The sequence below is a fragment of the Ceratotherium simum genome, chromosome 38 (genome assembly GCF_057802395.1).
Source record: "Ceratotherium simum simum isolate JZ-2026a chromosome 38, ASM5780239v1, whole genome shotgun sequence".
In the NCBI taxonomy this organism is placed as follows: Eukaryota; Metazoa; Chordata; class Mammalia; order Perissodactyla; family Rhinocerotidae; genus Ceratotherium; species Ceratotherium simum.
In genome coordinates, this window is record NC_141937.1 from 15241100 (window position 1) to 15267009 (window position 25910).

The 25910-nt window shown below is 40.8% G+C and overlaps 1 protein-coding gene across 5 annotated transcripts in view; it reads left to right on the top strand.

The window, feature by feature from the left end:
- SYNE1 (spectrin repeat containing nuclear envelope protein 1) overlaps positions 1 to 25910 on the top strand; it is a 452863-nt gene that overhangs the window by 417749 nt on the left and 9204 nt on the right. For 4 of the 5 annotated variants that reach the window (XM_087425127.1, XM_087425125.1, XM_087425126.1 and 1 more), the window contains 13 exons: positions 230 to 412; positions 922 to 1059; positions 2885 to 3076; positions 4024 to 4357; positions 6548 to 6616; positions 8427 to 8569; positions 10938 to 11064; positions 11667 to 11878; positions 14559 to 14759; positions 16211 to 16339; positions 17965 to 18177; positions 19214 to 19306; positions 20699 to 20757. In XM_087425127.1, the coding sequence (XP_087281253.1) occupies positions 230 to 412; positions 922 to 1059; positions 2885 to 3076; positions 4024 to 4357; positions 6548 to 6616; positions 8427 to 8569; positions 10938 to 11064; positions 11667 to 11878; positions 14559 to 14759; positions 16211 to 16339; positions 17965 to 18177; positions 19214 to 19306; positions 20699 to 20757 (2093 nt within the window). The remainder of the gene's footprint in view (positions 1 to 229; positions 413 to 921; positions 1060 to 2884; positions 3077 to 4023; positions 4358 to 6547; positions 6617 to 8426; positions 8570 to 10937; positions 11065 to 11666; positions 11879 to 14558; positions 14760 to 16210; positions 16340 to 17964; positions 18178 to 19213; positions 19307 to 20698; positions 20758 to 25910) is intronic. The other variant, XM_087425124.1, reaches the window with a different exon arrangement.

A 25910-nucleotide genomic window follows, 5' to 3' on the forward strand; every position in this document is an offset into this window, starting at 1 on the left:
TACCATTTTCTTTCAAATTTTTATTTGATCCACTCTCTTTCCTTAAGCCACCCTGATTACAGTACTTTGCTTTAACGAGGGGAAGTATCCTCGTACTAGAGATTGTCCTTTCCCTGTCTATGACCGTTTGATTTCCCATTCTCCCTGACACTGCAGTATGACACCCAGATGCCCTTGCTGAGAGCCCTTCACCGACCTCCCTCATGGATATGCTTCTCTGTGGTCTTAGGCTTTCCAGCGACAGGTCCATGAGAGCCTGACTCAGCTGGAACTGATCAACAAGCAGTACCGCCGCCTGGCCCGAGAGAACCGCACTGATTCTGCGTGTAGCCTAAAACAGATGGTTCACGAAGGCAACCAGAGATGGGACAACCTGCAAAAGCGTGTCACCTCCATCTTGCGCAGACTCAAGGTCTTTATTATGTTTCCTCGGTGGCTTAGAGGCCCAGAGGACAGGATTAGGCTATTTGAACACAATGTTAAGACATAATCTCAGTGATTTTATAAGATTGGAATGGCAAGAGAGACGTCTAGGGTTAATTTTTGACAAGTCTGAATGTTCTATGCATAAAAGTTGTGGGGCATCTTGAAGCACTTAGCTAAGCCACTGGCTCAAGGATCAGCAAAGGATGACATTCAGTTGTCTAAAATTCTAAATCCTAAGATCTTTTGTTGTTAAATGACCTCCAATCTAATAACATGTGATACATTCCAACGGACTCCTTATGCAACCAATTATTGGAAGAGAAGTTGCATAAAATTATAGTAGCATAAATAGCATTAATTTATATGATAAAAGAGTGCAGGGTTCTCTTTGCTTGATGAGAAAATGACTTTCCACAAGAACATTGGAATTGGCAGTGCCATCTCAGGATGTGTATGTAGACTTTTTAATCTGTATTATTTTCTTTTCACATCCAGCATTTCATTGGCCAACGTGAGGAGTTTGAGACCTCACGAGACAGCATTCTGGTGTGGTTGACGGAGATGGATCTTCAGCTCACTAATATTGAGCATTTTTCCGAGTGTGATGTTCAAGCTAAAATAAAGCAACTCAAGGTAATAGATTGATGGTATTCCAAATTATCAGTGTGAAGAAAGTCTGAAGAAGAAGGGATTTGTATATTCTTTAGTGAAGAACATAGTAAAGAACTCTTATTTTTAAAAAACTAATTCTTCTTGATTGAAAAACAATTTCAGAAAATACAAATGATATTAAAAATGAAATAAAGAGCATTACCCAGAGATAACAACCATTGACATATATACTTTTAATTATTGACTTGATTGCCAAGGTGTTAGGGATCTTCCTTTTTGTTGTTTGTTTGGTTGGTTGTTTTTGTTTGGGTTTTTTTTAGGTGAGGAAGATTGGCCCTGAGCTAACATCTACTGTCAATCTTCCTCTTTTTGCTTGAGGAAGATTGTCACTGAGCTAACGTCTTCTCTGTGCCAATCTTCCTCTATCTTGTACATGGGACGCTGCCACGGCATGGCTTGTTGAGTGGTGCATAGGTCCGCACCCCTCGATCTGAACCCACGAGCCCCAGGTCACCAAAGTGGACTGCACAAACTTAACCACTATGCCACTGGGCTGGCCCTGGAATCTTCCTTTTTGGTTGTTTTTGCTTTCTCTGATTTGTTTCTAGTACCTTCAAATGATTTATTTGACCCCTACGCTCCAGAGCAATACAACTCTCTCACTTTGGGATTTCATTGTGCATATTCAGCATTCTCAGATGCCAAGTTAATTTTAAAGCATATTTCATATGTTTCACTGTATAAGTCCAACACAGTGGCTAGTTAAAAACATCAGTGGTAGGGATATACGTTAGATATAAGGCTTCCCTAAAAGGAAGACTGTTTAACAACTTCAATAACAAGCAAGGCAACTTGTAAAATTTTCTTCCCAAGACAGATAGATTTTTTAAAAGAATAGTCATGATGCCAATAACCTTAGGTTTTTGTAATAAAACAAGGAAGTTACCCTTAATCATAGATTCCCAGGATGCAAAAATCATAAAATAGTTAGCCCTGATATTCTGCCCAACCCCTTTCTCCATTCACCCCATCCCCCGACTCTCTCAAATTGTTTCACAGGCAAGTCAATATTTAAAGCCTTTGACAGGAAATCTCTACCAAGTGGTAGTTGAATCTTTTCTTTTTGGACTCTGGCAGCTTATATAACTTATTACGAGTCTCGCTTCTCCCCAGGCATTCTTTTCATTATTGAACAATTTCAGCTATTCCAGAGTTTATTCTTGTATTGAATTAAAACTTATCCCCTGAAACTTGTCCCCAGGAGCTTAACTCTTTGAACCATCTAGAATGAGTCTAAATAACCCTCCAGAATTCCTTATTTTTCAAATAATTATAATCTTTCCTGCATGTGTCCTGAAACAATAAAAGAATCATCTGAGAAGAATTTGTGACATTAATTTTCATTTGGATGGTGTCCCTTAGCCATGTTTGACATATAATCAGGAAATCTAAAATTAAGATATTCAATATAATTCTTTAAAATGCTAAATTTGTTTCAGGGGCACTGTATTGCTTGCCATTGCTTTTCGTCAGGGATAACCAGTGCTATCAACTTTATGATGGGTTTGAATGTTTTTTCCTGTGATTCTCTACCCACACTGTCCATGGTGGTAAATTTTATTAGCCAAAGGCGCCTTTCTGGTCCTGGAATTCTAACGTTTCCATTTCTGTCTCCTGTTGTGATTTAAAATTTTTGTTTTTTTGCTTTAGAAAGTAATAGCCTCTTGGCTTGTCAGTGTATATGGTAAATTCAATATCCCCTAAATGGTTTTTCTAAATACGTATCTTATAACTGTTTCTTGTCAATATGAGCAATAAAAAATTACATGAGATTTGTGCTCCCTAGGCCTTCCAGCAGGAAATTTCATTGAACCACAGTAAGATTGAGCAGATCATTGCCCAAGGAGAACAGCTGATAGAAAAGAGTGAACCCTTGGATGCGGCCATCATTGAGGAAGAGCTGGATGAGCTCCGACGTTACTGTCAGGAGGTCTTCGGCCGTGTGGAAAGATACCATAAGAAACTGATTCGGCTGCCTGTATGTAACTTTTTTTTTTCCATTGTCATTAAATCTAAAGAGAATTAATTATGTGGGGTTAGGTAGCCCTGTATAGTGGATGAGAGCCCAGACTCTGGAGCCAGCATGCCTGGGTCCCAGTCCCAGCTCTCACACATGTTGGCTACGTAACCGTGGACAAGTTACTTCACTTCTCTTGCCTCAGATTCCTCAACTGTAAAACTGGTTTAGTAACAGTACCTACCTTGTAGAAAGGATTACTTTGGGCATGAAATGAGTTCATATATATATATATATATATATATACACACACACATATACACACATATATAAAGAGCTTAGAAGAGTACTTGGCACATATCTTTTATGGAAGATAAAGAAGCTTCTAGAAGAAACAAGGAGAGGAAAGTGAGCCATGTAAGTAGTTGCTCAATTGATGAGGTTGTTTAGTTGAATTTTTTTTGTCTTCCATTTCCCTAATTGCTACCATAATCACATATCATTGTCGAGACATTATTGTTAGAATATTTATAATCTTCTGTGATAAAATATATCTTGCATCTGGGATATAAGTCAAAAAAGGACCAGCTAAGGTTTTCTTAGTAATTTCTGTTTTTTCTTGATATGTGCCATTGTGTGCCTGTTGTGTTGCCGACAACGTACTAGGTTGCCTTTATTTACATTATCTTATTTAATCATATATCAATTTTTGAAGTAGGTTTTAATATTATTTCCATTTTACCAGTGGAAAAACTGAGGCTTTGGTAGATTAATTTGTAAGACAATTTTAAAAGTGATCAGAAGAGTCTTATTTATTTGATAATAAGAAGTTTACTATTATCGCCCCCAAGGAGGGAATGTGGTCCAGATAAGCTTGAATGCTGAGATTTGGTGAGAGGCAGAACAAGAAGTGGTAGGGGGATCATCTGACCGCTGTGGTCACGGAGTTGGCTTGACTGCATTTCTAGCTCCCAGATGATGAGCACGACCTCTCTGACCGGGAGCTGGAGCTGGATGACTCTGCAGCACTCTCAGACCTCCACTGGCATGACACCTCTGCGGACAGGGTGCTCTCCCCCCAGCCTTCCTCCAACCCCTCCCTCTCACTCGTCCAACCCCTCCGGAGCGAGCGGTCAGGACGAGACACCCCAGCCAGTGTGGACTCCATTCCCCTGGAGTGGGACCATGACTACGACCTCAGTCGTGACCTGGAGTCTGCTGTGTCCAGAACTCTGCCCTCTGAGGATGAAGAGGGTCAGGAAGATAAAGATTTCTACCTCAGAGGAGCTGTTGGCTTATCAGGTAGGGAAGAGCTGTTCCTATATGCCAGCTTGAAAGAAAATAAAAAGGAATGGATATTGTACTGGAAACATGTAAGCTAAGCAGGATCATCTTCTTCCTTCTCCCATTAGGGGAAACGGTATATGATGGGATAATTGGATATTAATATGATTATCAAATACAAAAATTGGCATGGCCATTGATTTATCCCAATACACTATGTTCTTGCTATGTGACAGCACTTTATAAGTACTAGGGATACACAGTTCCTTTTTTTCTCAAAGAGCAGACACTCTAGTGGGGAACACAGACAAAAAAGAAGCAGGTGTGTGAAATGTGTGGCGCTAGGATACCAATGTACATGTGGAGGTATAGAAGCACAACCAAGAGGCGACTAACTTGGAGCTTTGAGGAAAGGCTTCAGGGAAGAGCCTCTTAAGCTGAGATTTGAAGGATGCATAGGAGTCAGTCAGGTGGACGCTGCAATGTTCAGAGGAAGAAAGGAAGGGGCGCCCATCCTAGCTTTGCAATGAGCCACGGTGCTTTTGGTCACCTGAAGTTTGTCCAGAATGACAAGGCTATAGATTAGGAGACATGGAGTGGACAAGAGGAGGTGGAAAGGCAAACCAGGACCTGACTGTAAAGCAGCCTGTTCACCATGGAAGGGAGTTTTGCTTTTATCCTGAAGGCAATGGAGAGCCAGAGCAGGGCTCTAAGGAGGGAGGGATGTGATAGATGCATATTTTCAAAGAACTTGTCTTGATACTACATGGAAGGGAGCACATTGGAAGAGAATCCAAATGGAAACGTTTTACAGTCCAGGACAGAGGTATGATGGTGGCCTGAACTAAGGCAGCAGCATTGGGACTGGAGAGAATGGGAGAGATGAGAGAAATCATGAGAAGTGTCCTCCATAACAGATGATTGATTGCATTGGAAATGAGGCAATTTTCTGGTTTGGGCATCTTGGCGAAAGGTGTAGGTGGTCCTAGGCCCTGAGGACCACAAGAAGGAGAGAATGTTGTGGGTGTCTGTGGGCCAGGGCAGTGAGAAAGGGGAGGCGACAAGTTCAGTTGTGCATTTGAGATACTGTCAAATATCCAAATGGAAAAACCCAGCAGTAGATGTTTGGGTCTGAATTTCAGGAGCTGGAAACGCGAATTAGGTGATTATCCACATGTAAATGGTAATTGTCCCTGAGGGAAGGGAGGAGATGATGAGGAATAGTATATGAAAAGAAATAAGAAGGATGAGACCCCAACAAACACATGTAGTGAGGGGATAGACAGAGAAACAGGAGCATTGTAAGGAAAGTGAGTAAAAATAGAATAAATGATCGGAGGCCAATCTGTAGCACTTGTAAATGCATCTCGCACGTTCTCTAAAAGGATATTTCTGCTTCTTTCTCTTGGTTCACATTTGGATTTCCAAGGGTATGACACTGTCTAAAAAGAAAATGATGTCTCTCCTTTCTGTGTTGTTTTTCCTATATGCCTAATAGGCATGTCACATCTAAAGCTGCACTGTCCAAAATGTAGCCACGGGCCACATGTGACTGTTGAGCACTGAAATGTGACTGTGCAAGTGGAGACTTGCTGGGTCATAAATGCACTTAACGTGAATGCATGAATTTCAAAGACCTAGCACAAAGAAAGAATGTAAAATATTCATAATAGTTATGTTGATTATGTTAATATTTGAATATATTGGTTTAGTAAAATAAAGTATTAAAATTATTTTCATGATTTTTGTTACTTTTTAATGTGGCTCACAGAACCTTAAAAATTACATACGTGCCTCACATTATTTCTGTTGGACGGCGCTGCTCTAGACTCTGTCTGGGTTGACATCCCAGTTCTGTCACTTATTCGCTGTTGAAACTTGGATAAGTAACTTGATTCCTCTGGACCTCAGTTTTCTCATCAATAAAATGGGAACAGCACTCCCATGTACCCTGTAGGGCTTCTGTGAGGATCAATGAGTGCTTAGAACTGTGCTGGCTTCCAAAACACTCTGAGTCTATGTATGCTCTTATTATGATTCATTTCAGGAAACCTCTGGTGAGCATGCTCACACTGCTCTGTATGCAATGGAGCCATCTGTCTAGAATAACTAACTTCCTTTTTTTCCCTAGGAAAGTTATTTTCCTGCCACCAGGGAATCGAAGTTTCCAGAACTTAGCTGTCAACTTAGACTGTGCTCTTTTTGCAGATGTCATGATCCCCGAAAGTCCCGAGGCCTATGTAAAACTCACAGAAAATGCAATCAGAAATGCCACTGGTAGGCACAGAAAGCCGAAGCAAGCCTCCCTCCCTCACCTGTAACAAGCCTCCTCTCTTAGCACATCTACTGTTTCTCTCACAGCTCTGTGGCACAAGCATGTTAAGGCAGAACCTTCCTCTCTTACTGCTGTACTAGGAAAAAAAACAAAACCATTTGGTTGATCAACACCAAAAAATAATATTTCAATAACCAAGTAAAATGAAATAACTTCTCAACTTGTTAAATGGTAATCAGTCTCATTAAGTATGGATCTTCTGATGCCTGTGAACGGCAGAAAATAGGAGATGGAAACACTTGTCTTCAGCATTTTGTGCCCTAGCACTCTACTTGATTATAGCAGCGAGGAGGTTGTGACCTCGAGGGGTTGCAGATCTACATCTGGCTGGGGGCTCAGGGCTCAGGGCACTGGTCCCAAGTCCACCAGTCTGCGTGTATGACCCTGGGCCCACCATCCATCCTGCTGATCTCAGGGGTTGTTTGCAAGACAAGGGGAGACACCAGATGGCCAGCTCTAAAAAGAAATTATAATTTTAATTTAATGCCTTAGTCCATAAAATAATTTGAAATGAAAATCTCTTCCAGTGTCTTTAAGACTTAGATTTTATTTAGCCATTCTTACTTGAATTCTAGAATATTCTACAGTAGAATGTGAGAAAGTAATAGAACCAACTTGCTTAAAGTATTTTGAAAAAACAAAAGACTTAGATTTTTCTTCTCAAATAAGAAGAATTAAAGAAAGAAAAGTGGAACCAGTGTTGCTTAATGTTGCACTAGACAAACTGTAGTTCAGGGTCAGTAATTTGGGGAAGGGGGGAGAGAATAGAATTTGAACACAGTGATATGAACTTGAATTGCAAGGTTGTTAGTTTATCCTTAAGTGTTTGAAGGAAAACAAAAGGATAGGAAGCAAAGTAGCATTTTTGAAGTGGTGACTGCCTGAGTGATTCCCAGTGAGAGACCTCTTCCAGGTGTATTTAGAAGGCCTATTTTCAAGAAAAAAAATTAATGAAGCCTACTAATATTTATTCTGCTTTCACCTTATGCTAGCTTCACTCTGATAATCAATGTTCTTGTTCCATTCAAAGACTACAATACACACGCACACACGCACACAAGTAATTTTGCAAAAAGGTGTTCGATCTCTGAAAGGAGAATGAGCCAGGATTTCTGGGCTGTGAGTAAGAGCATGCCTAGATGGAAATGCCAAAATCTTAGCTTTCTCCTGGTTTTGTTTCAGGTTTTAAATAAAAGCAAGTCCTTGCTAGTTTGGTATCTCCATCTAATCTGTCCTGAGTTAGTCTTTTCTTGGTTACCTCAAACTCATGCCTTAAGTGAACAGTACAGCCACCTGGGCCTCCAGTGGCATTGTCTTCTGCTGGGATGCAGAAAGAAACATTAAAGGAATCTTCCTCTGCTCAGTAAGTGGCTGCAGAGGGAGCATGGGAAGTAACTGCCTCCTGGTTATTAGGGAGCAGTAGGCACCACCTTAGGCTTTTAGAAAGGCCTTCCACTGCTTCCAACATGCAGATTTTCAGGGGATCAGCTGGAAGAGGGACAGACACACAGGCTGTTAGAACCCACTGCAGGTCCGTTTGCAGTATGCAGTCTGCTGAGACTCTTAGTCAAGCACATCCATCAATCTAGTCATTTGAACTTCTAACCCACCAGCACATTAGTACTAAATTTGCTTTATAATTACCCTCACACATGCCGTTTCTATACAGCCTTAACTGAAATCATTTCTTAAACTTCTCCTTGGGCGTCAAGCTTGTAAAGCTTGTAAAGATTCTTATGGTCGCCACTGCAGGGGACCCCAGCGCCTTAGAGTCACAGATCCGACAGCTGGACAAAGCCCTGGATGACAGCCGCTTTCAGATGCAGCAAACTGAAAATATCATCCGCAGCAGAACTCCCACAGGACCGGAGCTGGACTCCAGCTACAAAGGCTACGTGAGTATCCTGTCCCTTGTGATCCTGGCGTGTACCTGGAAGTCACAGTTGTGTGACAAAGAACAGTCTGTTTGCGGCACGAGGCCTTTGTGAGCTCTCCAGGCACTGTGCCGCCCTTAAACTCATGGGCGTGGTTGTGCAAAAGGAAGCCCTGTTAGCAGGTTACCTTTGGACTAGAACTGGTCTGTGCTCAGGCCACTAACCTACTGTAATGACCAGCCTGTTCCTTTACACAGAGAACTTAGTGAGATCCATTTCATTGAAAGCAACAAAATGCTTTGGCTCCCGAAAATGATTAGGCGTTTTTCCAAATTCAGCTCGTAATTTTTGGACCAAGGTTTTCCTTGGAGCAGCAGATTTTAGTTAATAGATTACCAGCATGGAATTTTTTTAGTTCTTTTTCTGGGTTTACTGATTCACTTAATGGCCTTGAGAATGTGTTTATCCTCTGCTCTTAGTATGCTCGTTCTGGAATCAGCAATTCTGACTAACAAGAGGGATTTGGGGAAAAGAAGGCAAGAGATCATGTATATTACCAGTTCTCTTTTCGAAGCTTTTAGTAAATGTATAATAACTTTATTTGCTCTCCTCAAGTCGCTAACTGAATAATTTTTCACAGAGGACTACCTGTGTCCCTACACATACTGGAGCAAAAGAATTTGAAAGTAAATCTCTTCGTTGATTTTTTGAGGAATCTCCATACTGTTTTCCATAGTGGCTGCACCAGTTTGCACACCCACCAGCAGTGTATGAGAGTTCCCTTCTCTCCACATCCTCTCCAACACATGTTGTTTCCTGTCTTGTTAATTATAGCCATTCTGACGGGTATGAGGTGATTTCTCATTGTAGTTTTGATTTGCATTTCCCTGATAGTTAGTGATTTTGAACATCTTTTCATGTGTCTGTTGGCCATCTGTATATCTTCTTTGGAGAAATGTCTGTTCAGGTCTTTTGCTCATTTTTTAATTGGGTTGGTAGTTTTTTTGCAGAAATAGAAGTATAATGATGTACACCTGAAATTTTTACAATGTTATAAACCAATGTTACTGCAATAAACAAAAAATTTTTTAAAAAAAATCTCTTCGATGCCTCATATCTTCTTTTCACACTCAGAAGACTGCCTAGAAGAAGGAAAGAAAAATTAATGTCCCTAAGTCCAGTGACAACTCACATGTACTGCTTTTTTTTTTTTTTTTTTTTTTTTGCTGGGAAAGATTCGCCCTGAGCTAATATCTGTTGATCTTTCTCTCTTTTTTTTTTTCCTCCTCAAAGCCCCAGTACATAGTTGTATATTCGAGTTGTAAGTCCTTCTAGTCCTTCTATGTGAGCCACGGCCACAGCGTGGCTACTGACAGACAGGTGGTGTGGTTCCACACCCAGAAACCAAACCTGGGCCAATGAAGCATAGCAAACTGAACTTGAACCACTAGGCCATCAGGGCTGGCTCTCAACATACTGCTTTTTTAAACCAGGGAAGAGAACCATTCTAGTTATATATGCTGAGGTTAATATCCTCACAATTACAGAAGAGTAATCAATAATGAGTTTATTTCCTGTGCACTTTGGCTTGTTATACTGACTTCTGTTATAGTGAAACCTCTTTTTTTTAAGTATAATATGGTTTCACTGTGACCATGTTGACATCACTGGGATTAAACTCAACCTCAATCAAAAGTAATCAAAGTTAACTCAGTAGCAATGTGATTTGTGAAAGACTTTGAAAGATAACTTTATGGTCAGTGTAGCAAGAGTGCCCTGAAATGATTTGTTCTTTTAATCTTTGAATACTGTGCATAATATTAAACATGGGCTTGGAAGGTTTTCCTTTAATGTTAGAATTTATTCCCTTGATACCTATTAAACATTGCTTAAATTTTCTCATGAAACGGCTGGCTATAACATTGTGTTATGCTTTTAAGTGTTTTAATTATTTAATACAAAAAAATGTTCCTTTGAGATTTGTGGTAATATTTTTGTTCCCACATTTCAATTTCAGAAAGATGGAGCAACTTACCAAAAATTAAATACATTGTATTACCAGCTGAGGGCTCTGAGTTTTAAATCCCAGATTGGTGTAGTCTGTTTTGATTCATAAATTTAAAAGAAATTTTGAGGACTTCTTATTGCAAAACCATGTATGCAAAGTATATCTTCCAAGCATCACTCTCCGTATATATGAATGCGTCACGTTTCAGAAGCGTGTTTTTGAACCTGACTTCTTTTTAGCAGAGTGGCATAGTCTTCACAGAGAAGTGAATCATGGTCACTGCCCTTTTTGAGGAACTACAAGATATTTCCCTAGGAGGTCTTGCATTCGTGAGAATTTGAGAAATTTTGTGACGGAGGCCTGTTTTCTATGTCTGAACAGATGAAACTACTGGGAGAATGCAGTGGCAGCATCGAGTCAGTGAGGAGACTGGAACGCAAACTGAGGGAGGAAGAAGCGAATTTCCCGGGCTTTGTTAACCTGAATAATACTGAAACCCAAACAGCTGGTGAGTGAGCGGTGCCCCACTCGAGAAAGAGGGGGATAGAAGATCCTGAACCACTTTGTGGCATCTGAGTGTCACGAGGTTGCTTGCCTCCCTCTGCACTATCCCACCCTGAGAACTTTTCTCCGTGTTACAGTGGTCTCCTGTGACAGAAGAGGGAGGTGAAAAACATCATGGGTTTTTTTTTTCCATATTCCCTTTATTTTAGTGCCCTGTCTCTAACATCACAGGCATTTTGACATCACAGGTCTGTCTCTGATCGTCAGGTGTTTTCTGTGTACGCTCTCAGAATTCTGTTGTAGAGAGGAGCCAAAAGCTGCATGATACCTTCGTGTACATCACTGCTTATTACTTCCTAAAGCTCTTTACAGTGATAAGCCCTGTGTAGCTCATTATTTTCAGTCCATCGTCATTAACAAGGCGAATGGGAAAAACACGGCTATTATACCGTTATTGACAGCTGACAACCACAGAAATGCTCAATGGAATTACTTTTCTCTCTGTTGCTGTTTAAAGTTAGCCACCAGTGTATGTTTAAAGCATTTCCTGAACATCATATGTGGAGAACAACGCCTCTCTATTCTGTGCGTGTCGTGTCTTGCCAGGCGTGATTGACCGATGGGAGCTCCTGCAGGCACAGGCCCTGAGCAAGCAGCTGAGGGTGCAGCAGAACCTCCAGAAGTGGCAGCAGTTCAACTCCGACCTGAGCAACATCTGGACCTGGCTGGGGGAGACGGAAGAGGAACTGGAGCAGCTAAGGCGCCTGGAGCTCAGCACCGACATCCAGGCCATCGAGCTCCAAATAAAGAGGCTTAAGGTAGTTGCCCTGGGCCCTTCCCCCAGCGGCCAGACAAAAAGCGTGGAATGGCTGGTCAGACGAAACCACTAGCTCCAGCTGTTCTGCTGTGGAACAGCGGCGGGGAGGGGGTCAACGGAATGAACACAAATGCTCTCCTCTCCCCCAGCCACCCCAAATCAGAGTGTTCGTAGAGAAGGTTTGGAAAGGCAGAAAGATGAGCCACATGGTAGGAACATCCGCCATGTAAATATCACGTATGATTTGGTATTAATACCAATGAATTGGTATTTAAGAAATGACCAATTAAAATTTCGTGAAACATCCAGGCACCTCTGGGACCTGCTTAACCTCTTTTAAGGGAAATTCAGATATGAACAGGTTCCTGCGTGTCTATGTTGATAGCTGGAGAGGAATCCTCTCCAAGACTGTACCTGTGGGAGACCTCGTGAAATCACTTGACATTCTGGAATCAGCAGAACTTCGAAAATTGATTATAGTAGTGGCAGAAGCAATTTTCAGTGTAATGAACAAAACAAAACGAAACTGTGGAGTAATTGTGATAAAATACCTGACCTTTGCGTTTGATTTTGGCTTGGATGGGTGTAGTACACAAGACAACTTCCTTTAACTCCATTTCTAGATCTTAAACGTCCTCCTGAGCCCAGCTATTGAGATGCACTAATACGTGGAGACTTTTGTAAGCACACTGTGCATTAAGAGCTCAGTTTCTTTTCAATAGCTCTTTTGGTCCTGTCTTTTTGTTTGGAGAACTCAAGATGTGCTCTTCCTCTGAATGTAGCTGCCGAGGCTCTCCAGGCTCAAGGATAAAGTGCAGTGCTTCTGTGTCTCTCTGGTTTCAGTGTATGCTGTTTCTTTTGGGGTGATGTTTCTGTGTGTTGTTTTATTTTAAATGTTCAAACAGAGAAATGAGTCTTCCCCACAGATGCTCAAACTTCTTAAAGAGAAGCCTCGGCGGCAGCCCCATCAATTTCAAGATGAAGTATCAGATGGGAGATGCAGTTTACATTATCTGGAGTATAAAATGCATTTTTCTTAGAGTACCTAAATTACTTTAGCTTCTCTCTGGGAAAATGTAAGGCAGCATTGCATTATAAGCACACTCCTTAAAAAGTTCATGGAGCAAAAACTGGCCACAGTCCGAGACCTCAGAGAGATTAGAGTGGAGAAATGAGACTTTGAAAGTCAGCCTCTGGGATAAGAAGAAGCCACCCTTCTCTGTACCCCTTCCCGATCCTTCCTATCTATGTTTTCTTTCTTTCTTTTTTTTTTGTTTTTTGGGAGGAAGATCAGCCCTGAGTTACCATCCATGCCAATCTTCCTCTTTTTGCTGAGGAAGACTGGCCCTGGGCTAGCATCCATGCCCATCTTCCTCCACTTTATATGGGATGCGGCCACAGCATGGCTTGACAAGCGGTGCCTCGGTGCGCACCCAGGATCCGAACCCATGCCGCCAGCAGCGGAGCGTGCGCACTTAACCGCTACACCACTGGGCCGGCCCCACCTATGTTTTCTGAGGATAAATCTATGGAATAACCAAGTATCTTTCCACAATATCTCTTGATCTTATGCTGTCTCTGTGGTTGAATCTATATTACGACATGTTAAGAACATATTGAAAAGTGAACGATTAAGACAAGTTGGAAACAGAACATAAATTGTGAGAAATTATAAGAAAATGTAGCCCGGGTAGATGTGACTTGCAGGATCCCTCACCCTTAGTTGAACTGGGGGTGTTTGAACAGTACCCAGATATTCAATTATTAATACATAATCATGTGCTCAAGTTCTTGGAGTTGAGTTCTAGATTTTGGGGAAATGCACAAAGTAAAAAAATCAATCACCTGATTTTTTGTGAAATCAAACTAAATTGGTTAGGTAATGAAATACCCAATTTATTCTCTCTACTGTCACAAGAATGTGGCCTGTGACACAGGCAGTGTTCTTAGCTCTTGGGATGCCAACCACTGTGCTTACAGAGTCAGAACAGCTGGAGGCCGTGGCCTGGGAATCTGCTTTCTTATCAAGCTTGCCACTTCGTTCTCATGCACATAAGTTGAGTTCCATTGGTCTAGCGCAATGGGATTCTTACACTAGAGCTAAGAATACATATCCTGCTGCTCAGACTATTGGAGCCAGGTTTTGTTTGGTTTTGTTGAACTCTCATACCAGGAGTTGAGTTAATTACACTCCTTAGTTCATTGCACAGGGTCATCGTTGCTTCCTGCAAAATTCCTCTTAATTTTATTTACTCATCCTTTTCCCCTCCACTGTTTTTTAACCCCCATTTCTCAAATCCATGGCAACCATTATGAAATATTTAATGAGTATTCTTTGGTCATATGTATTTATGAAAAACGTGGATTTGTGTGTGTGCACATGTATTTTAAATTACGTAAATGGTATTTTGTTACACATATCATTCTGTTTGGCTCTTTCACTGTACACAATAGTTTCTAAAGATCCATCCAAGTTGTCAAGTGTACATCTAACCTATTTCTTTTAGCTGCAGTGTACTTCTCAGTGGTGTGCACCCACCATATCTTACCTAGCCATCCTGTTGAGGCCAGTTTTAACGCATCTTTTAATTTGAGTGCAGCATGTCCAAAAGTCTTAGACTTTTTTTTAAATTTTTTTATTGTTATTTTCCTGGTGTGGTTGTTTTCCTTTCTCTTTTCAGGAGCTCCAGAAAGCTGTGGACCACCGCAAAGCCATCATCCTCTCCATCAATCTGTGCAGCCCCGAGTTCACCCAGACTGGCGGTGAGGAAAGCCGGAACCTGCAGGATCGCTTGTCCCAGATGAACGGGCGCTGGGACCGCGTATGCTCATTGCTAGAGGAGTGGCGGGGCCTGCTCCAGGATGCTCTGATGCAATGTCAGGTTCGTGCGGCTTTGGGTAGGCTGTGCTCCATAGTCAAACGCTTCTAGTGTGGCTGAGTCTGTCACTCGATTTATCATGGTCACTAGAGGGATGAAATTGGTCCCCAAAGTCAGTATTTGAGTGAGATAACCTTATGTCCAAACTTTTCATTTTACTAGAGAATTGGTACATATGACCAGGAGTTCAAAACAGCTAGGCCTATCTCTCTAACAAGAGACTATTTCTACAAGTTTATCTCAGCCCCGCTATTTCTTTTTTGACTCATTCATTTATTTCATTCATTCATTCAACAGATATTTACTAAGCACATAGGAAGACATTTCTTGAATATCAGAATGAACATTACAAATATTTACTCACCTATTCATACCACAATTATTTGCTGAGTGTCCACTGTCTGACAGCAGTCAGGATACAGCATAGCCTCTACTTTTGTTGGGGAAGACAGACAATAAAAATGCAAGTACATTGTTAACCAAGGTACTTCCAGATGTTGATGATAAGAGTAACTGAGAAAAGTCACTGTGGGAGGGTGGTCAGGGAATTCTGTGGATCTTTGAGCTGACACTGGAAGGACGTTGCCATGAAGAAGATAGGACAAATGGGCAGTCCCAGAAGCAGGAAAGGGCTTAGTGTCTTTAAGGACAGAAAAGAGGCCAGTGTGATCAGAGTGTGGTCAGCAAGGCAGGGAGTGATCAGAAAGATTGGGGAAGTAGTCAGGAACCAGGTCATGCAGGGCCGTGTAGGTTCTGGCCACAGGTGGAGGTTATATTCTCAACATGATGCAAAGCCCTTGCAGGATGTGAAACTCGCTTCCAGGTTTGTATGTGCCCCAAGAGTAATAGCTCCTGAAAGCAGGTACCCAAGCTGTTGTTTCATCCCACACCTACTCCTAGTACAGTGCCTTACACACAGGAGATCTTCAGTAACTCTACGTTGAATCAATGAATGAACGAGTGGATGGATGAAGGGGATAGGGGATTGGATTTAGCCTTTAAAATATGGGAAGATTTGGGATAAATGGGAGAAGGAGGGGAACAGAGTTGCTCTACGTTGAATCAATGAATGAACGAGTGGATGGATGAAGGGGATAGGGGATTGGATTTAGCCTTTAAAATATGGGAAGATTTGGGATAAATGGGAGAAGGAGGGGAGCAGAGTTGCTTCCTTCCAAACTGTATACTGGCCCTAGAAATTAAGTTTTTCAATGCCAGTTTTCCTTATGTCTAAAATTTCCCCCAAGTAATAAATTAGGTGCTTTTAATAAGAATGTGAATTCAGCTCATTACAACCACGCCAGTGCCTTCCTCAGTAAGGAGTGTATATAAGACCTTAAAACCAACATATCTTTGCCAGTGGTCGCAATTGTAAAGAATGGAAATTGAAGCTGTGAGGGAAAGAAAAATATATCATTCAAGACTGTTTTATACTCCCCATTTATTTTTCATAGGATTTCCATGAAATGAGTCATGGTTTGCTTCTTATGCTGGAGAACATCGACAGAAGGAAAAATGAAATTGTTCCTGTTGATTCTAACCTAGATGCAGAGATTCTTCAGGACCAGCACAAACAGCTTATGGTAAGATGTGTGAACTCTGGCTGCCTCTGGTGATTTTTAGCAGGGATCCATTTCATTTACAGAAAATGAATGTAGATGGGAATATTTTTTTACCTTTTGTATTGTAGTCTCTAACTTAGTCTTTCCTTACTCCTCATGATTTCCACTCTTTGTGAAGCAAACATGTACAGAGAAGATGTCATCCACTAGCTTTAGAATCTGTTTCTAAAGTCATTGCTCAATTGCAGAAATCTTAGATGTTCTTTCTCTTTTTTTTTTTTTCCTGAGGAAGATTCACCCTGAGCTAACATCTGTTGCCAATCCTCCTCTTTTTTGCTGAGGAAGATTTGCCCTGAGATAACATCCGTGCCAATCTTCCTCTATTTTGTATGTGGGTTGCCACCACAACATGGCTGCCAACAAATGATGTAGGTCTGTGCCCAGGAACTGAACCCGGACCACCGAAGTGGAGCACAGCGAACTTAACCTCTAGGCCACTGGGCTGACCCCCAAAAATCTCAGATGTTCTTAATCTTAATTAGCTTGTTTTTTATTCAGGCAGCTCTTTGGCAAATTACACTTACTTTTAATTTAAACTGTATTTGTTACATCTATGTCCCCAAAGTATATCAAGTGGGTTATAATGAAAGGACATTTAAACTATTAAAATAGAAGGAGACCATTAAGGCTTCTTAAGAGGAATTGAGTATACCAGACTCAACATTAACCTCAGTACCAAGTTTTCTGAAAGCTGAGACAAAAAGGGAAACATGATATGTTAAATTATTTTCATTATCTGACAAAAAGAAAACATACCAGTTCTCAAGGAGCAAGAAACTTTTTCTAGCACTAAATTCAAAAGGCAACTTGTAGAATTTGCTGTGTAGATTCTTATACGAAGAACTATGGACAATATAATGTACAGTGTACTTAAGTGATTTTATAGAAGATGAAGAAGCATATTTGAGTTCCATTAGGAGAAAACGATCTGCATTTTGTAACTTTCTGTATTTTGAAAATGTTATTTCTTAACATTTAAAACTCACTAAACTAACTCAACAGAATAGGTAGCTTTTAATTCAGTACCATAAAGGTCTTGGAAACGGAGGAAACAGCCCATGCAACTGCATTTTTACCAGACCTTTGACCTCGGACTTTAAGTTGTGAATGATGATTCACTCATATATCTTTTTTAAACTCTTGAACAAATATCAGAGTATACCTAGACATACTTGAGTTTCGCTATATTTATGTTAATGTCTTTTCTGTTTAAAAGAATATCTTATATCTCATTTGCATAGTACTTTATATTTTAAGTACTTTCACATACATTCACCAATTTGAACCTTCTAATAATACTCACTGTAAACAAAGCAGGAATTAGTGTCATCCTTTTACCATAAATGAGAAAACTGAGATCAGAAAGGTTCAGGGGTCTTATAGAATATTTTTGGCAGAGGCAGGATTAGAACATGGGTCTCTGATTCCCAAATGCCATGGGCTTCTGCATCCTTCTTTGTGTGAGCACAGCCTTCTGATGCTCAGGTGTCATTGCCCACTGAGTTAAAATGAAGTCATCCTGAACTTTTGGAACTTTCTTCAATTATCAAAAATTCTTAGAAAAATATCTCTTATCGTATCCATAGCAAATAAGGCGTGAGCTGTTGGAATCGCAACTCAAAGTGGCCTCACTGCAGGACATGTCTTGCCAACTGTTGGTGAATGCTGAAGGCACAGACTGTTTAGAAGCCAAAGAAAAAGTCCATGTAATTGGAAATCGGCTCAAACTTCTCTTGAAGGAGGTCAGTCGTCATATCAAGGAGCTGGAGAAGTTATTAGATATGTCAAGCAGTCAGCAGGTAAGCTCTGAACTGACATCATTGAGTAGCATTTCATACAGGACACCAAAGAAGCATCATCTTTATCCATTTTAGAGACTTTGAATACATTTTCGAATAGTGTCCACTCTCAGCCCTTACAAGTCCCGTCTCAAAATGAAAAAGCAGCTCGTAAACTTTTATAATAGGAGATGTTTTTGTTTTTGATACTATTATATACAAAAGACCTCTTGTAATTGTTCCTGCTAACCCTATTACCACCACTGTTGTGGCGTTCTATTTTGCCCTGTTTAAGAATTCACATGTTTTCAGTAACAGCTATGGTAGATCACAACCAATTATTACATGTGAGTTTTGTATCAAAACCCTAGAAGGCGTGACTTCTCCTAACGTAGACGGCAAATAATTCATAGAAAATGTCCTCTGCTCATTTATTTGTTTAACTTTTTTTCTTAAATCTACTGCCTCAGGGTAGTATTGTTGGTTTTGAAAAATGCATTTGCAGGTACAGAGTGTTTGGTAAGACTTCAAATATTCAATTGTGAAATCCTGTTATGAACACACAAACACTTTGCCCTCCTATAAGCATGTAAAAGAACAATCTACTCTGAATAACAGCAGTTCATTGTATAACAATATATTTATCTGATGCTGAAGGGCGGGGTCCTGGATGACTATCTTTTGTTTCTAACTCAGATGAATGAGTTTCTCACTGACCTGAGCGACATGCAACTGTAAGGCAGATTCCTTCACCTCCTCCACTTCAACTTATTCACATCCATGTCACTAAGAAATAATAAAACTACAAGAGACACAGTAATAACAAAGCTATAGCTATATTTTCCAAAAGAGACAAACTTCCAACGAGGAAAGCCCAATACACTAGAAGAGTTAGGCTCTGTTCTTCTTCTTGTAGTTGTCTGATTCTATTTTTTCCAAGGAATGGTTTGATTTTTGAGGGGAATGGATAGGAATGGGGTGGGACATATATTGGGAATTACAACGCCGTCATGGCTCTGTGACATGGAGTCATCAAAAGAATCTATTTGCTACGTAGGATTTGTCTTCCTGGTCTTCTGCTGATGAACTGGACACCTCGGGATCTGTGAGTCCTATATCAGGAAGAAGCAGCCCCAACAGACAGAGAACGGTAACTTTCCACTGGTCATTTTCAGTTGGCCCGTGGGAGGGAACGCTGGGGAATGACAGTATTTGTACCTACTACAGGGTCCGCAGGCTCTCCCCCAACAAAGCAGGAGTCCCCATACAGAAGAGGGTTGTCACACAGTGACATAGTGAAGCGCTCTTTCCACAGCCCTGCCACATACCCTCCCCACATGCACTCAGGAACCGAAAAGAGCAGTTCTGTGTTTCAAAAGAATCAGGGCTCAACATGTGTGGTTGGTATGCAGGGAGACCAATTATTTTTCTTGCTCTAAGCGCCATCTCTAGAATGGTGCTCCCTGTCCCTTTGTGGCTCCTCCCTTCAAACCACCACCGCCATAGTCTACCTAAAAATGGTAGGCTCCACTTAAAAGGGTGCCTCGGCCAGAGATGGACACCACTATGAGCATCTCATGAGGCCATTGAATTTATAAGACAAGCAGTTCTGTTGACTCTCAAGCAACGAAGCTCCAAAGGGGTCCTGAAGGTTTTCAGCAACTGTGCTGCCCCCAAAGTGCCAATAATCCAAGATGACTCACCCACGTGGCCTGGCAGGGGGCTGCCTCACTGGCATGCAATGAGGAGGAAAAGACAAATTTGCCCACTGCCACCCTCTATACCTTGATTTCTCTGTGTAATCAGAAGCTTGTTTTTTTGTTATTTTTTTTTTGTCTGGCTTGATGATTATGTTCATTTTTATTATCATTCCATTTTCCTTAGTTTTTAGGAGTATTGGTTTCATTTGTACTTTTTTTGTTATAAGCCCTTAAGTTCTATGCTGATAAATGTTATGACCTTTTTAAGGATTGTTTTTACTACATTCGCTAGTTTCCTATAGATCCTAGTTTAAGAATGTGAAGGAATACTGGCTTTTCAAGTCAAATTTTAGCTTTCGTTTAACTTCAGTATTTAACTTGTTGGGTCTTCATCACTCTACAAAGAACCATTTCATATTACTATTGTTATTTTTTATCTACCAAGAATTTTAATACTGTTTCAGTGTTCTAGAAGATGAAAAAATGTGGCATGGTATGGCATATTGAACTTTATATTTATTGTAAGTAAATATACAGAGATCCTTGGCTAGCATAGAGTCATTGATATTTCTACCATGAAAAGTGGGGGAAAATATACCCGCTGTGGTGTGGACCCCTGAACCACCACAATTTATGTTTCTTCAATGGCTAATGATATAGATGCAAATTTATTTTGCTTCTTCTACGAAAGAAAAGCCAGTTTCCTTAATTCATGGGTACTGATCATTTCATTTGATTTGTTTTTCCTTTGCTGCACTTTTAGTTTAATTTTCATTAGTAGCTTGTCTTTATTTGCCTGGACTGAACATTCTTCTTTCTTTACCCCTGTTCATTGCAAACAGCCACGAGGCAAATGTAGTGTCACACAGCCTGGACCCTCTGTCAGCAGTCCACATAGCAGGTACCTTATTCTCCTGGTTTCCACACTGTTCTAGAACTCCAAGAGGATGATGAAATTGTCCATGATGTAGGTAGGCCTATGTCTGGTCTGCCTCAGGGTAGTTGAGAAATGACTCATTTCAGCACATACCCCTTCCTAATCAATTGGAAGAAACTTTTCTAAGTGAAAAGTACAAGTAAATCTCAGAGCATAACATGTTTGGACCCCAGCAAAATTTTGTTTAACTCTACATAGGCCATCTGGTCGTTTTCATCAAATGGTGTTCTGTGTGCACATAAGGACTCGATACAACGGATGGCACGGCCATCATTTGACTCATGGCAGGCTTTTATCATCCTCTTTATTTCTAGATTTTACAATAAGACAGGTAATAGATCAATGGATTTTTTTTTTTTTTTTTTTTTTTTACCATTCCCGGAACCCACAAATCTGAATAAAATATACTAACATCCCCAGCTTTTTATTTCATTTTCGTGTTTTATCCAGATTGTGGGTTTGGGATTCTCAAAATGGCAAGTCCTGATTTGGTATTATTAAACATTTATAAGCACCTTATCTCTTCCGCTTATCCGACAATTTCTCTTCAGCCAGCACACTCAGTCACTCACCTTCCTGACCCTTGACAAGCTCTTCCCCTCTGGAGACAAGAGCGGTCGGGGCCCCTGCCCGGGGGCCTCCAGAGAGCCCACTCACAGCTGCCATCTGCTTTCCGCCTGGCTTCCCACAATCCCTCGTTTCTGCAGTTAGCGGTGCTTCGCCTTCTCTGTTGTCGCTGTGACGTCTGTGCTCCCTGCCCTTCCTCTAATCAGTTCATGTTTCCCCAGGCAACTTTTTAAAAATGAAAATACTGTCCTCAGAGCTGATTTTGTCATTCCAATCCCAAGCAGTTCACTGTTAAAATAGTTTGCCCCTCTGGAAACTTATCACCCCTGAGCTGGAATCTAAATTCCTGGAAGGAGGGTGGAGGATGAGGGAGCTTAGAACTGTAAACAACCCCTGAGTAATAGCTGTAGTTTTCCAGCCGTGTGCTGAAGGGACTGGCTATTTTATTTGGTCATTCCCACTCAGCTGAAGTAATGCAGAGTGTATTTTGATGTGTTTTCTGCTTGTAAGCCTCCCTTTACTATGTTTTTTTTTTTTTCTTTCCATTTGATTTGGCTTGAAGACAATTTTGCCGGGGTTTTTTTGTCCATAACAAATATCAATCATGAAATATTAATAGAGAAAACCTCACAGGGATTTTTGAACATAATGATGGACTTCTACAGGTATTCCGGTGTTTTCTTAGCTCCCTACAAGAAAAGACAACGTGTACTAGAGACAGACTGTTGTTTTATATAGTCCATCTTCTCTCCACAAATTGCTGATGTGCCATGATGGGAAATATAATGTGCCAGAGATGGGGAATATCTCCATAGCATTCCTCTTAGGATACCAGAGATCGATTCTTTGATTGACATAAATGTTGGTGATGAGAAGGGAAAAAAACTCCTGTTATTAAGCAACACCAATAGCAACTACCCTTTGGTTCCCAAATATCGCATCGATCTGCTCCCTCACTTCTTTGAGACAGTTGCACAGGTCTTCTGAAAATGTCAAAGGCATCTTTTCTTAGGGCAGCAAGTGCTTCCACATGTCTGCTAACAGGGCTTTGCTGCTGGGACAGCCACTTTCTCGCTGTGACATCCACGAGGCGCCTTTCAGCTCTGCTCTGTCCGGCGCTGTTTATTAACCACTTTCTGAGCGTACAGCACAATGTTCTTTGCTACTTAGAAGGCCCGGAATATAAACGATCTTCACCTGAATGGCAAACTCCATCAAACACCTTGGCAGACAGGTTGTGGTTGAACATTCTCGGACTTCTTAACTCCTTGGCACCTCTGTTGAGGGTGCACCCAACCCCGACAATGAAATGCAGAGTCTGCTGGGAAAGAATTAACTTCAGTCACAATCCAGGCTGTCGCGGTGTTCCTTGACATTGACTCAATTGAGAGTACCTGGTGTTTGATCTTGCACTGGTCCAGCAAACTTGAAAGGTTATTGCAGAAACACAAACAGTTTAGAATGTTGACCCCAGCAATCAGGAAGGAGAAAATTTTAGACACGTGTTCTTCCTGAGAGAGCAAAGAGGCTGAGTTGGAAGAAACCAGGTATTAATTTGAAGGGAGGGCTTCTTATATTCTTTTTGTTGTTTGAAGTCAGATATTGATAATACCCGTTGCTTGCCTGCTGTATATTTCAGTTTTATTTTATGGTCGCTGTTCTATGTCTTCTTATGTAATATTCTAAGCCTACATATGAACTGATGCTAATATTTACTCTACACCTACTGTTCAGGAGTACAGGCCCTGGGCCTATAAAATTAATACAATGTGGGTCCTGCAGTTCAAAGATTTGCAATGTGTCGGAATCTAGAGATCATCTAGATCAATTACAAGGAGCTCCCCAAGACTCCTTAAAATCATAAACATTTGAGAAACACCTGTGCATACACTCATAATAACTATTCATAATATTTGAGATGAAACATATTTAAGAATCATGCTTTTTGAAACAATGTTTATGATGGTCCAGCTGGTACATTTTTCTGTTTTTGACTTAAAATTGTCTAACTGATCGATGGCCAGTAACTCTTCAAAACTCTACTGGAGATTAGTGGAAGTTGACAAATGGGAAGATTTCACTCCAGTTTCCAGCAAGGCAGAGGAATAGTTGCTCTGTAGTCTGGATAGAGTGAATTGATGACTTCATTCCAAGACATAGAATTGTAAAATGCAAAATTTCCCTAAGCACCTTTGGTCTCTGGCACCTTCTGCACAGAGAGCTAAGACAGAAGGAGAAGTGACAAAATGACTGGCTGGAACACTGAAAGGGAGGGAAAAAAGACCTCATTTTCAAATGTGTTCAAGGTAGCCAGGGATATTTAAGCAAGAGCAGTGGGTTTTTTTGCATGTACACCAGGGCCTCACTGTAAACACTATTCAGTTTCTTGTGGAATTTTTCTTTAAGTCTTTTCTGTCAGATTCCACCCTGGAGATCTATTCATTCAAAGCGTTCAAAGAGCCTCCCTCAGCCTAAAGCAGTCTCGCCTCCAGGGCTGGCACAGCTATAGGGTAAGGCTCCAATAAGTTTCTTTTTTAATATGGTGAGATACGCGTTCCCAGTGTTTCCAGGGAGCAAGTCGGCTGCTTTGAGAAATACATCACATCTTTGAAAGCACGGCTGGTAAATCTGGAATGTTTCCCCGGGAGAAAAGGCTGAATCCAGCCAACCCCTAAGAGTATGAGTCAGCGCATTCTTGCTTTAATATACAGATAATAATGATAAGTTGCTGACATTTATTTAGCCCTTCATGTGTTTTTAAGCGGCATGCTAAGCTTTATTTATCTATTACCTCGTTTAACCCTCACAACATCCCATGATGTGGCTGTATTCCTAGTTTTACAGACAAGGACACTGAGGATTAGAAGCATGAAGATTTAGGATTTGAACCCAGGTCTACCTGACTCTGGACTCTGGTTTGTTAACCACTCTGCTCTACCGAAGGGCTGTTGGTGGGTGGGACATCTTCAACAACAGTTCCAGAGCTTGGGCTATATACCACAGGCTGCCTGAGATAGCTTAGGACCAGCCAGAACATTCATTTTGGAATGAGAAGAGACTGGAATCCTAAACTGATTCTGGAATTTTGTCTTCTGAACCACTTATCCAGGAAACAAAGACCATTCACCTAAGAGCAGGCAACAAGAACGTAGACAACCCAGATACTTCCTCACAATAAATTCCTGTTACTATACTGCCAGTGTTAGCTAACAAGTAACAAATGAATTGAAAGTTTCTTTTCACTCGTGTTTAAATGATGTATGCACAGAATTAACTCATTTTCCTTGATTATGTAAAATTTTCGAGATGAGTCACCCTAGATGCACACACTATTCCAACTTCTCGCACCTCTTGATCATACTTTCTTTTTTTGTGGTGTGTTGTTACGTACTGCCCCCTCCCTACCATCCTCTTTCTCCCACAGCTATATGTATTTTGGGAAAGAGATGAAAAAAGTCCTGGGAAATTGTTTACCCCAGAAATTTGAATGAGTGAAGGGAGTGAGAAAAATAATAAAATAAATATTTACTTGTAGGGAATTAGCACATTTTTGCTTCATGGAATTATCTGAAATACCTCCATGGATTAAGTTCCTTGAATAAGTTCACACATTTAATTTTTCCTCTATAACACAATCTCAGCTGACATCCATTTATGTAATAAGGCCATTGGAGAGCAATGAATGACTAGTCAATGAGTTGTCTTTGTTCTTTTCCTTGTCAAATTTCCCAAGAATCTTGAAACTTAGGTGAATTTAGGTCAATAGATAAATATTGAAAGTACCCTTTTACCCTGGTATCATTAACCTGTTGGTACTAGAAGCTCTAGAATAGGTTCACCCTAGAGAAGAGGCAACTTTGGGCATGCTGAAACCCTGGTGATTGCCCCAAGGAGGTGGCTTTTTTCTCAGTAGGTAAATTGGACATTTTCAAGAGCAGTCAACTGCATGGAAGCTCACTAAGCACGGTGTGTTCTCTTTGTCCCCATCTCAGCCAATTACTCCTCCCTAGGTTGGCATTCTTCAACGTTAGAAGGCACACACTAATTAAATTTTAATAGGGAATGCTCTTGATGCTGTTAAATGTGCCATGTCCTTCAACAGACTCTATAACATATGAGCCCATATTCCAAAGATGGTGACCTTTCTAGTTTCTCTCAGAAGTGGACTAGTCAATGTCCAGACCTTGTTTTTGTCTTGATCTTTGGCCTAATTGCTCAAAGAAGCTAATAATTGACAAACAGGGGCTCTTCAGCTCTGTTAGTCAGATTGTATTATCCATTGTATGTATACATCTGCCCATCACTAGTGTCCTTAAATGTCTCCTAAAGAAAAGGAGCCAGTTATAAATCTCCCTCATTTTATTTAAATATTGAATAATGGGGAAACGTGGAGCTCTCTTGTGCTTCTGTTGTAAATCATTCAGTGACAGGTGGTGAGTGTTGTTTGCCAGGCATATTTTCAGGTCAAGGGAAAGATACATTGAAGAAAGATCCAATCCAGAGTTCATGGGTAACTATCCCATCCTTCTCAAGACTCTTTAAGGCGACCC